This window comes from Staurois parvus, unplaced genomic scaffold (assembly GCF_062004578.1).
Source record: "Staurois parvus isolate SC_StPar_1 unplaced genomic scaffold, SC_StPar_1.0 ptg000635l, whole genome shotgun sequence".
Lineage (NCBI taxonomy): Eukaryota > Metazoa > Chordata > Amphibia > Anura > Ranidae > Staurois > Staurois parvus.
Window position 1 is genome coordinate 4917735 of NW_028318431.1, and position 13659 is coordinate 4931393.

At 40.5% G+C, this 13659-nt stretch overlaps 1 protein-coding gene across 1 annotated transcript in view; it reads right to left on the bottom strand.

Moving 5' to 3' along the window:
* Positions 1 to 13107, bottom strand: part of ITGAE (integrin subunit alpha E) — a 119672-nt gene extending 106565 nt beyond the window's left edge. Inside the window, exons 1-2 of the mRNA XM_089693680.1 lie at positions 12941 to 13107; positions 2802 to 2919 (exon numbers count right to left, since the gene is read on the bottom strand). Of these exons, the coding sequence (XP_089549806.1) occupies positions 2802 to 2919; positions 12941 to 13025 (203 nt within the window). The 5' untranslated portion in view covers positions 13026 to 13107. The remainder of the gene's footprint in view (positions 1 to 2801; positions 2920 to 12940) is intronic.
* Positions 13108 to 13659: the final 552 nt, after the last annotated feature.

Consider the following 13659-nt stretch of genomic DNA (forward strand, 5'->3'; position numbering starts at 1 on the left):
CATGCAGGTTTGAGCTTAGCATATTTTATATCCATTTACTCAACACAATTTACTTTACAAACGAGGGCATTATTTTGTGTTTGCCTGCACAAAAATTAATTTACTGAAATGTATATAGCACTACCCCCTAAGGAGTCAGTAGAAGATTTGGGTCCCCCTATAGTCCTGCAACACGCATCTTCACACAGGCTTGCATCCAGAGTCAGAAATCAGACCCTGAGCTTTGGTTTTGTTTTTTAATTAGAGGATTTGAACTTGAATAGGGTTAGGGGTATACAGGATGCTCAAGGGAACTGATGAACTGAGGACAACTTCCTGGAACTATTTACAAGCCTTCTCTGCAGCACAGTCTCTGTTGGAAAGCCAGCCAGGGTCCCCTTAGTGTACCACCCCAGACCCTAGATGAACTTCGCCTCTTCACCCAGCAATCTGGAGGTATCGCTGAACTGGGGATCTGGTTCCTGTCACTTTAAGAGATCAACAGTTACTGGCAGGTGGCTAATCTGGTTTCCCACCAGAGTACTCCTTCTCCTATCTGCCCAGGGGGTGTAGGTGTACTCACTCAGATCCTCTCCTGTACCGCTTGTGGATTGGTGGCTGCTACCAGGCCCATCAGCTGGACCACTCCTTTTCTGCCATACAGATGATCCTCTCTCTGAGCTTTCTTCATTTCCAGCTCCAGGCCTGCAGGCAAGCCCCATCCCACTGGAACTCCTCGCAGCCTCCTGCCTTCAGCCTCAAATTTTCCACTCTATCTTCCACCCAAACTGTCCCTGCTACTGAGCAGGCTCCAACACTTTTAAGGGTGTTCCACCCCCTTGCCAACATCTTGTTGGGGATTGGCTAGGATCCCTCAAGGATGCAAGCCAATCACTCTTCAGATCAACCCACTGCCTCTAGGACCTTCCTCCAAAGCCCTAGAGCAGGGGGAAATTCCAGAGGTGCTGGCCTGCAGAGCCTCTCAGCTCCTGACCAAGACTTGGCCTTCTGGCTTTTTCACCCAGGCTGCTACTCAGCCCTCCACACTGACAATTAAAACAATAGCTCCCTATAGCTAAGCTAGGAGTGTGCTAGATATATTTATTAAACACATGCAAATATCATGCAAGATGGAACATTGCAACTTCCATCATGTTTTTACAGGGCCTCTGTTTTCAGAAAGAATTTATTGTCTTGGGGAATTTAAGTAAATTTCTAGATAACAATGCAGATTTTACCATGTGTGCAACAATTACAAAATGATTAAAGTGGTATTAAACTCAAAAAACTCACATTTAATATATTGCAGCTTAAATCCCTAAATGCGATGGCTAAATTAGTTTTATTTATTTTACAGGTTTTTTTCTTTTATTGCACTTGGTGATCTATCCAGTAACAGGTTTCCTGTCTTAGGGTGTCTCCACTCTGGGTGGAGCAGCAACAGAGACACCTTTTGATAGCAGCATTGTCAGTCTGGGTAGAGAGTAGTGTTAGATGGACAAGCAGATTTGAATTTACTTGTCTAACAAATTAAAGCCAAACTGCAACTAACACTTTTTCAGTTGTTACCAAAACCTTTTTTTTCTTTCTGGGATAAAGGTTTTGCATAAATGAATAAAAGCTGATTATTCTGAACATCCCTGTCAGTGCTGAATGGTTTGTCTTAACTCTCTAACTGCCACTTTGTCTCTACGAGTTGGTCTGTTAAAAGAAGCTGAAAAATACCAGATTTACTGGCCAGATCACCAGGTGAATGTGAAGGTGAAAATAAGGGAAAAAAGACAAAAAAAAAGAAAATTAATGTGGCCACAATATCTAATAATTAGTAAGCTGCAATATAAATTTTTTTCTCTAGATTTAATACTGCTTTAAAGCATAATTTCATTCTCTCAATAAAAATAGACTATTTCTAATCCTTATGCTGCTAGCATTAGTAAATAGATAGAAAAGTATATCATATTTACTTGTTTTAACTTTTTTTTGCATTCCTTCATTTCCTTCCTGGTTTCTATGACTAGGAAAATTATGTCATACATCCCAAGAGTCTTCAGGAGGGGAAGGTTCTCAGCTCAGCAACCTGATCTAAGGACAGATGGATTCCAGGAAGTAACTGTTACATGAATCATCTGCCCTTACTCAAGATTTCAGTGGGGGAACATAGTTCCGGAACCTCCAGTGCTGAATGTATGTAATAGTATGGGGAGCTGGGGTCTATTAATGCTGGCTGCTGGGGGAATCTATTGTTGCATGGTGGTATATTGTTGCTGGGGAGATCTCTTGTTACTGGTGGGGATCTATTGTTGCTAGGGGGTCAATTGTTACTGGAAGGGACCTACTGTTGAGAGAGGGGTCTGTTGTTTCTGGCTGCTGAAGAGTCTGTTGATGCTGGCTGCTGGGAAATCTGTTGTTGCTGCTGGGGTCTATTGTTGCTGGGAGGATATTTTGTTGCGAGGGTTCATTGTTGATGGGGGTCTATTGTTGTTGGTGGGGTCTATTGCTGCTTGGGGATCTATTGTTGCTGGAGAAAGGTCTATTGCTGCTGGCTGCAGGGGATCTATTTTACTGCTTTTCTTGTTGTCATGAACAAATTCCATACAAATTACTTAGCACCACAAAAGGATACTTGACTCGGTATTCTCTAAAAGGGGTGGTACTAGGAGGTGGGCAGGGGGTGGATTCAATGGATGGTGCTCGGAGGCAGGTAGGGGGCGGGACAAGAAGTGAATCAGAAGGGCGGAGTTCCTGCACCTATTTTCTGAGAAAAAATGTATGGCTTCTGGACTATGTAAATGGTAAGAGTTGTATGTATTAATAGTACTTACCCTTTCTCTGAATTGTCCTTGTACTGCATCACACTTTGTCCAAAGAGGGACTTTTGTCTCATAGTATAACTCCAAGTCTTTCCTGTGTCAATATTGAAACATCCAGAAGGGACCAGAACTGCAAAATGTATAAGAGTAGATATATCAAGAGCATCTTTAGACATATGGACTCATATTGCTTGTATCCGCTCATTGTTCAGAGGTCCCTAATTTAGCAACATTCAAAGGAAACTGCAGGAAATATTTAAGATACCAATGCTGGCCTCTGTATGAAAATTGTGCTTACTTGGTTATTAACAGCTGATCAAACAGTTTCCTATTTTTGTGAACCAGAATAAAGTCAGGATTCCTGATCCATATCAATGTTCTATGTCAATGACTCACATATTTAGGGAAAGAGTTCAGCAATGGCAGCTTTGATATCACTAAGTACAAGATTCAGAATGAATGGGGGCAACCCACAAACATTTTAAAACACGATAACAATAATCACAGGTACATCAGGTACTGAGAGTTACATTTCTGGCTCGAGTGGACAGATCACAGCAGGCAACTCGCTCTTCCACTCATCCATTCCAAAAATGTCTTAATTGCTATTCTTAATTAATGCAAGGCATCCTGAAATTGGGAGTGGTGTGGATGAATATCAAAATATCACAGAGAAAGAGACATTTCCCTCTTTACAATCAGTTTACTTTCTGCTGTTATGCTGAATGCTGTGTTGCATTCTTACTTCCAGTCAGCAGAGGGAGAACTATAGCCAGGAACACCTATGGACTTGCAAAAAACTGAGGATCATGGTAATTGAAGTCTGGAACATCAATCAGAGAATGGGACTTATGGACCTTTACAATACAGTTCTCATAGGACATTGAGCAGGAAGGGGAGTAATTGAGCAGCTTTAGCCAGACTGCACTGGAAACCTCTTCCTCTTTGCAGCACAGGAGTAGAGATGTGCACATCAGTCTGCATGCACATTGATCATCCATGGGGCAAGTGACCAGAGCCAAAGATTGAGACCTGGAAGTCGAGACACCTGGGGCAGTGCAGCACAGACCACAGCAATCACATCTACACTGTTGCCACAGGGAGAATGGAGCATCCACTCACCCTCTACAGCCCAATGTTGAGGCATTCTGTGGAGCGACTGAGGGGGCCCCCTTCTACAACGAGAGTTCACTCCACAGGAACTGGTTAGAGGGCTCACTGCCCTTTGTTTACACTTCTAGAAGGGACTGGGTTACTGGAGGCAGGACATCAAGTATACTGCACCTATACTGCACCTGTAGCATACCTTTATCACATCTTTACTACTTCTTTGCTACACTTATACTGTATGCTGGTTTACTAAAGCTGTTGTTAGGTGCACCAACGCTTCTGTAATGGCCCCAATGATAACTGGCAGAACAACAATAAAGGACTTGCCCTCCTGTAAAACCATCCTGCTAATCCCTCTTGTTCCCTTCTCCTATTTCCATTTCCTATTTTCTATGGACAGTTCATATCCAGTCAGTTTAGGCCTGGTATAGTTGTCATCAATGCACTTTAGCAATATAGTTCCTGTGTTTGGTAAATCAAGCTTTATTACTGCTAACTGCTGCACTTTAGGTGACCTTGCTACTGGCTATGCTGATCTGGGTGCCAAGTGTCACTTTAGTCCTTTTTACTAACCCTGTATGCTAAATTGTGTTATTACCATTGTTAATCCATTTCTATGTTTACTTTGTTACCAACCATACTAGGTGACAATATATTACATTAACCTTTACTAACTGGTTCAGTACCTGTTCTTTGATATAGTACTGCTACTGGGTAATCAGTATTACTTTCAGTGATTTTCTGTGATATTGCATGCCTTATACACTCAACCTAGCATGTCGGAGGGGTTGAAGTTCTTAAAGAGGCCGAGGCAAAGAACAGAGGACCCATCCTAACCAGCTGTTCCTATGGGGGTAGCACCACACAGAGCTGTAAAAAAGGCATTTTTGAAAAATGGAGGAGCTGCAGTGTGAATGACCTGCGTTGATCTATGTACTCCAGTCAAAACTGTAATTGTTTCTGGGCTGGACATTCAGCTCTGATTGTATGTACAAAGAGAATGAAAGTCAGAGTATTACTTTGCACACACTGCATTAGTTTTCATTTACTTTTACAAGGCAAATGGCCAAAAGAGTTCAGCTTTAAGGTAGGTCCACCTTTTGGAAAAAAATAATAAATGCACATATTTCTGAAGAGCATTGCATCCGCAATCAGTAGATTGTAGGTGTAATGTCAGGCTCCTGCCTGTATCTCTGTATGGGCTTTCAGTTACAAAGCTGGAGGAAGCGTGAATGAGCTACGAGGGCCCTCATCAGCGCCTTTGCAGTTCATTGAGAACTACAAGCCATCTGCCAGTGGTAGAAAGCTCTTGTAGTTTTTGCGTTCGCAAAATCCTGTGAATGAATGGAGTAGCTTTGAGTGGTGCAGCCCTGCACAGTCACGCTGATTTTGAAATGTGACAGTGGGTGCCAGGAGAGTATTCCTCACTTGCTGTCATGAGTAGGGAGGAATTAGGGTGGTGGAGGGCAGGAGTTTGAGCGGGTTACATGTTACACCCTAAATATGGGTGTAATATGTAAAATGCTCCAAAAGGTGAACCTTTTTTGTAAAGCACTTATTGCCATTTTTGTTTGTTTTTTGCAGGGCAGTGCTTCTGATCTCCTGCAAACTCTTTGCTGTTATTTTCTGTCTACATGCATGCACTCTAGAATGGTTGTTTGACATTTCTCAAGATTGATGGTGAAAACAGTGTACCCTAACAGTGTGATGTGTGCTGGCGCATTCATTTGTAGTCTCCATTGGAAGAGTTTGTGACAGAATTACAGCACAGAAGCACAATTTGGAGACAGGACAGAGAGTTGTCACCCTATAAAAGGCAAGATCGTAAGAGGTCCTTAAAATGGAATTCCAGCTTAGACCTAACTAGCCCTTTGAGGACCAAGGGACGTATTTGTCCCATGTTTTTAATTGCCTGTATCATCTGATTAAGAACTTAAAATACTTTTTTTTTTTGTTTGAGTCAAAATATTAGTTCTTATCAACAAATGGATCTAGCTTTTTGCCAATTATTTCATGAAATGGCTTAGTTACAGCAACTGAAGTGTACGAACTTTAAAAACAAAAAATTGATTCTTTTGGCGTTCCGTAATCTTATGGTCCTCAAAGGGTTAAAGCCAATCCTGCCCCCCCCCTCCTAACAACTATGCTAACTAATCTTTGTAAGAAAGATATATATATTTACCTATTTTTAGGGCAATCCAGTCCAGTCATGTGATCTTTCCTGGGTCAACCAGTGTCAGTTGCAGGGAAGAAAAGAGAGTGGCCAAACAATGGCTAGTAAAGCCTGGAGTGGTGACGTCGTGCATAGGTTTCAATGGCCTATCTGTTGTCTGCCCTCCCTCCTCTCCCCTGCAATCACTCTGGCTTATATGGGGAGCCAGATGACATGACTGGACAGAAGCTGCCAGAAAATAGGAAAGTATATAAGGAAATAGAAAAATGGCTCCCGTGGGTTTGTGCATGCGCACTTGCGCCGAACAAGATGGCGTACGATTGTCGTTTTTGGTGTTTTTGGCACTTTTTTTCAAATGATCTGAGGCTATAAATAGCAGGATTGAGCCGTCAGGCTGCACCCAGGCATGCCCCTTTTGAGAATGAACACTGAGTTCGAAACGCGTTAAGGAGGAGCCCTTGCAAGCCATTGACGTCAAGCTGTCGGATCACGGGAATCTGACGGCCACTTCATTTTACCCGCTGGTCAGTTATCTATGCGCGTATCTTATGCGATTATTATTGTGGCATCTCCATTTATTACTGCAGTTTTGTCCGTTCTTTTAACCCATTTTAACATTACCATTAATAAAGCAACATCTAAATACTACACTATGGGATTATCCCTAATTTTTGCTCTGCATTGAGCACCTTAAATCCCCTAGCACCATCCCCTAGCACCTCCCAGCATCCTGAAGAGGTTGAACTATCAGTACTGGCCATCACATCCTAGCACCTAAAGGGAGACCATCTACCCCCAGGCTTCATCCCGGATTACCCCTGAGGGACCCGTGAATGACCAGGAGTATATAATACAACATTCTGGTGATTGCGCATTTTGTATGTTGATTAGCACACCTACCTAAGGAGAATAAGTATTCTGGGACTTTACTGAAGTCACTTGGAGATCACACCAGATTTAAAGAATTTTTGGACATTATATAACTACTACGCATGTCACGATTATGCGTTTCCTATAGACACCTACACCTTTATTTATTTATTTATTTTTAGACTACAATTACTGTTTTTATTACATGTTATAAGCAAAACGCATTTATCACATACATGCATTTATGAGACTAAGATTGGTCATTTCCGTAGATTTTTAGCGCTGCACCAATATTTATTTTATTAATAGAAAGAGTAGATGCTTTCCAGACCTTCCCAATAATTTGAAAGAAAAAAAAATCTGTGTTGCGCTTGCCCTTTACATTTGAACATACGACAAATAGCTTGTGCTCTCAAATAAACATTACAGTGAATAATCCCAAAACAATCAAATAAATATACAATTGTGTGAGAAAAAAATTCCAATTAGCATGTGTCCAGTGACAAAAACTTCATAAAAATCCAATAAGCATGTGTTCAGTAAAAACTGCATGTGCCAACTCCAGTGTGCCACCACCAAGAGACAAAAGCCTCTTACCAGAAGTATATGACCCCTACTGACTGAGGTTGTGCAAGCTTACATCAGAAGTAAGATAAAAGTTTGGTACCAAAGCATCTTGGAATAAAATACATAGCCTTTATTTTTAACCCATCAAGACATAAAAAAACAGTTCCTACAGCAAGCCTACACATACTGAAAGTATCCACAGGGTTTTGGTGGCCAGCTAGGCACAGATCACAACCCAAATCGCAATCAGCTTAAACATGAATGACATGAGGATAGAAATAAAACAGACCAACTAGTATACCACTATATGAAACTACTGCATGCATTCAGAGGATACTCACAAGATAATAAATGAAACAAGACCAAAGTACACTTGTAAGTGCCCGTGGACATGATGAGGTCAGCAGTTTATGCTCCATCCAACATGTTTCGTTCCAGAGAATATCGTCAGAGGTCAGGAGGACTCCTGACTCCAAGGACGTTCTCTGGCATGAAACATGTTAGGTGGAGCCTTAACTGCTGTCTTCATCACCAGCTCTTTCAAATGGACTTAGAGCTTATTTCATGAACTGTCTTGTGAGTAACCTCTATGCTGAAAACAATTCAGTGGTTTTGTGCAGTGCTACACTATATGGTCTTTTCTGAGCTGATTGCTGTCTGTGTTGTGATTGGTGTGTAGCTGACCATGCCCATCCTGTGGACACTTTTAGTATATGTAAGCATGCATGACCTCGGTCAGTAGAGGAAATATACAGTACTTGTGGTAAGAGGCTTTTCTTCTGTGGTGGTGCGCTGAAATTAGCACATTTGGAATATAGATCTTCACATGCAGTTTTCAATGGACACATGCTTACTAGATTTTTATGACGTCTTTCACTGGACACAAGTATAGATACCTTTAACTGGACTGTAAATCAGCACCAGAAAATAGACGCAAGACCGTTTAGTGGTAAATGAACCATTTATTAGAACAGGTTTTGAATAAATGGTGGTTTGAGCATAAAATGAACACACAGAAGGTAGATTCAGACACAGTCTGCTAGAAAGTATAATCACTATGCCAAAATAACTTAAGAGTTATATACCACTAGACTGGAATCAGCACATAAATCAGCAAAGGCAGCAATAGACAGTGCATATAAGCATTAACAACAATGTGAATAACAATAGTATAACTAGTCTAGAGTGCACTGTAGGAGAATGGGCAGGATATGTTGCAATGTCCCCTGAGAGGTACCTCTTAGTACATGCAATAGGTGAAAGTCTCTGTGTAGCATCTGTAAAAGGACAGTCTTTAGTCCTATCTCTTTAACCGACTTGTGTTGGAGTGCAGTTGTACCATTGGTGCATATGAGAATAGTCCCAGTCAAGCCTGCAGGCAGCAATAAGGCTACTAGATGGCTATATGGTCAGTTCCTATAGGGCTCTCTCTGGCAGCAGATAGTAAATGCCCACAGCAGCTGCTCACCAGTCCCATTGATGTTTCAGTTCACCATCAAAACACACACAGCAATTAGTCTACTGTCTGCTCTGCACCCAGGTGATTCTGGCTGTCAGCCCCCCTAAACTCAGTGCTCTGGATCCCGCTCAGGCCACTGATATGCAGCATTTGTGGTGCACCTAGAACAGCGATCTGTACAGGGGCGGACTGACCATTCGAGCACTCGGGCACTGCCGAGGGCCGGGGTCAGTAGGGGGCCCCATGAAATGCCCCTGGTACCTTTTTTATAGGATTTTTTGAGTGTGGGCAAGGACACAGGGGCCCCATGATCCTCTATTGCCTGGGGGCCCCACGAGTTGTCAGTCCACCCCTGGATCTGCACTCTCTGCTCTCCCTCATGGCAAGGGGAAGTTGTGTTCTGTACAGCCTGAGAAAATTCAGCCCTTTCCCCTCCTGGCATTCTCCCTCTGGAAAATGCAGTTCAAAAGCTCTTGATTATACAGTAGAGTCTCTTCTCAAGACTACAGTTCCCACAGTGCAGTGCTGCCTAAATCAATCTATTGAACCTTTCCTGCTCAGCATCTCCCTCCTCTCTCTGATAGAGCTGTTAACCAGTTCAGCACCACAGGGCAGCAGCTACAGAGAGCAGCTACAGCCAGTGTTTCTCTCACTCTCCATTCTTAGCCAAACATCTGGCTACATATATTTATTCTATTGTCTTTGCATTATTCAAGGACATGTTCATTTAAGATCACAAGTGTTTGTCTTATGTTGAACATTTAAATGGGAAGCAATAACACAGATTTTTTTAGTTTCCATCATATTTATAACCTTGAATGTAGTCTCCCCATCACTTTTATTTATTCAAGGTTTGATTTAATTACACTGAGTATGGCATTTCACAATATTTACTACCCAATAGTTTATTTAGCAGCTGTGAGTAAATAAGTATTTAGATGAAATTGGACCTTTAGAAGGTCAGGCGGCTTCATATTCAAGAGTTCAGATTTGGGGTGGGGGGTAAGGGAACACTTTCACACAGAACTGGTGATTAACAGAGCTTGTCCACTAAATATGATAAAAATCCCCCTCTGTCCAAATCCTCGGAAGCACAGGAGTGAGTATCTTGGTCATGTGCAATTCTAACAGGCACCATATACCACTGTGTGATTAGTTTGCAATTAAATTTGATCACTAATGTGTTACAGGAGCTAGTTTGAATGTTGGCTTAGATGTGAGACGTCTTCATTAGTGATTTCTAAGGTCCGTTGCTGAACATAGGCCAGTAAGTTCTGTGTTGGTAACGTCTATAGATGTTTGCAAATCATGGGGATTAGACCCGGAAAATGAGGGACTCCTCAACAACTTTGCTCAAAAGAGGTCAAGAGAAGAGGCCCTCTGAGAATTTAATGTGATGTGTAAAAAGATGTTTAATTTGGAGATATCAGAATATTTCAGTGCCAGGAAGTTTCAGCTTTTTTTGCATTTTGGTTTAATTCTGCTAGCTACAATCAACTTATGCATCCCATTTAGCTGCAATCAGCATAGGCAACTCCCATAGTCCAGGTCCTGAAAATGGCTGGAATTTAATAGGCAGGCAGGATTGTAAGCGAAGGCCATCAAGGACTGCAAACACTTGGCATATTTAACCGCCTACCAGACCTACATGGTATATTTTAGATTAAGATCGAAAAATATGGTCTGACTCTGCCCATAGGATTAAGGAAAGAGGGGGCTGTGTATATGGATATGATTGCATTCTATAGCTTCTACCACCACTCATATAGGGACCTCCTTGGTTGCCTACAGTTTAGGACTGATGTTGGGAAGCCCCGATTCCTGGAACGTCTGAGATGATGGAATGCTTCTTCTGATCTCAGACATGGAATTGTGGTGGTAATGAAGCCTACTTTTTGAGTACAAAATATGAACTCATTCCTATATTTGTATGATTTCGCCATAGATGGGCAAATATCTCCTAGAGCATGACAGGCTCAAAATCTCAGATATTTTAGCCCTTTGCTGCATTGCATAAAATATAGATATCGCATATATTTTATACATTAACTTTTGTACTTATTCTTAATTACAACATAGAGTGATCCTGTGCTAATAATGTAGGCATGACTCAATTCAATTAAATAACATCCCATATTACGATGACAAAAAGTTTTGGCTGCAACCTTCTTATAGTCTCTGCTCTTTCTCTTTATCACCTTGCTATGCTTAATAAAAACGTGTGATCCTCCTGACTTTGGGTTTCACAATATAGTACTGTGTATATCAGTGTATTACTTTTTCAAAGACGTGACACGGAATGAACACAATAAAGTTTTCAACCAGCCTTTAAACTCTGTCCTGTTTTGTGTGATTAGGCAACTGTATACATCATTAGCACAGTAATGTGGGAACCTCAGCAAGCTGAGTCTGAACATAATATTTATTTTATCATGGTCCAATAAGTTTTAATGATTTCACATGAGAAGACAATTCTAATTGTTAAATAATAAAACAATATCTAAACCACACTATGGGTATGACTCTAGGAATTACCGCCATGACATTCTACAGTTTAGCTCATATTGCATTAAAATTGCCTGCCTATTAAATTCCAGCCATTTTCAGGACCTGGACTATGGGAGTTGCCTATGCTGCTATTTAATTAATTTGTCATTATTTTATAGGATTGATGAGTGCTGGGGCAGTGATGGACGGTTTACTTATAGCAAACCCAATGTGATCTATGAGGTTGATTTACTAAAGGCAAATAGGCTTTGCACTTTTCAAATACAGTTGCTCCAAAGCTTAGTAAATGAGATTAAGCTTTACTTTTCAAAGAATACCCAACCACATGCAAGTATAATACAAAAACAGCATTTTTCCGTACACATGATTGAATAATGAAAGTCAGTAGAGTGTCCCTCATTTACTAAGCTCTGGAGCAACTGCACTTGCAAAGTGCACAGTTTATTTGCCTTTAGTAAATCAACTGCTATGTGTTAGTTTTCCATTATAGTGCGACAATAGTTTGGTGCTCTGAGCAACTATGTTGTGACATTTTGCTTTTTGTCATAATAATAATAATAATATTAGGTACACCTCTATGAAAAAGATGACAGTTAAGAAATACAAAGCTGACATTGACAAACTGACCAAAAACTTTAAAATGTATCATTACAATGCATTTAAAGTAAGCTTGTGAGGCCTGAAATAAATGGGATAACTATGAACCCGTAGTGCAGAGCTTCACTACTTGAAAGGCAGTGCAGCTGTTAGAATAAGAGCAATCACACCCTTAAAAACATATCAGTGATCGCACTCCCTACAGTTATGTTTATTCTTTTTAAACTTGTAGTTTAAGATGGTAAAATTACATACCTTCATTATAATGTCATCTGAACACAGGACATGGCAACACAAGCTACAATTCATCATTTTAAAAGTTGTATGCTGGTTTATAGGTCCAGTGCTATTTCTAATGTTTTAAATATGTAGTGCTAGACATTATAGGAAATTTTCTGCTTATTAATCATGAAATGTATTACCAATTGCATTACAATAGCTGTCAATATAAATACCAAATGCTATGTTCTTTCCCTATACTCTTTCTGAAATTGGCAAGGCAATCCAAGACGATGAAGTAATGCATTTTGTATGTAAGTATTTGTAACCTGTTTTGCATGTGGATCATAGGGCATACCTTTTTTGTCTACTATTTAAGTTTTGTTTGCTGTTATGAGCGTCTTTGAATACTTATCTACCAATAGCCACATCTGCTAATAGAATTTTGGCACAAATAGCTCCAAAACTCATACAAAGCAACAACTTAAACATATTTTAGGTAGCACAAAGAATGTGACAATAGTATTTACAAACATACCGGAAAAAATTAAAAATACATATTTTTACCATTTCAAAGTTACATCCTAATTTTTGCTCTAATTTTTTACATTTGTTATATAAAGAATTATATATTATAAAGTATCTTACGCAGTAAAAAAATGAAGCATTGTGTTTTTGATCCAGTCCAGATGGTTCCAGTGTGCCGAGACCTATAGTTCCATTCCAGATCCATAGTTGTACTGTGTGCAGTACTCAGAGAAAAGACAGTAGTTGTTGTCAATGGTGAGAAACTGCTTTGCAATACAGCATTCTGAGACTTGTGGCGTGTCGTGTGTCTGCTGTACTCTACTGTGTTCTTCCTAGTAACCACTCTTTCACTATTTGTTTAGAGGAACTGGGTTTTCTGATAAAAAAGATTGGTTTATAAACAAATAGTTTCAAGTGTCTAGATACAGTAAAGTTATCTTAGTAAAGCTACAGGATGCAGTGATTTTGTTACCTAAAAATTCCTAGAGATTAGGCGATGTGTTTTTGTGTGTTTATATACTGTATATACACTATAATGCCAAAAGTATTGGGACACCCCTCCAAATCATTGGATTTGGGTATTCCAATCACCTCCATGGCCATACGTGTATAAAATCAAGCACCTAGGCATGCAGACTGCTGCTACAAATATTTGTGAAAGAATGGGTCGCTCTCAGGAGCTCAGTGAATTCAAGCGTGGTACCGTGATAGGTTGCCACCTGTGCAATAAGTCCATCCATGAAATTTCCTTGTTACTCAATATTCCACGCTCAACTATTAGTGGTATTATAACAAAGTAGAAGCAACTGGGAACAACAGCAGCTCAGCCATGAAGTGGT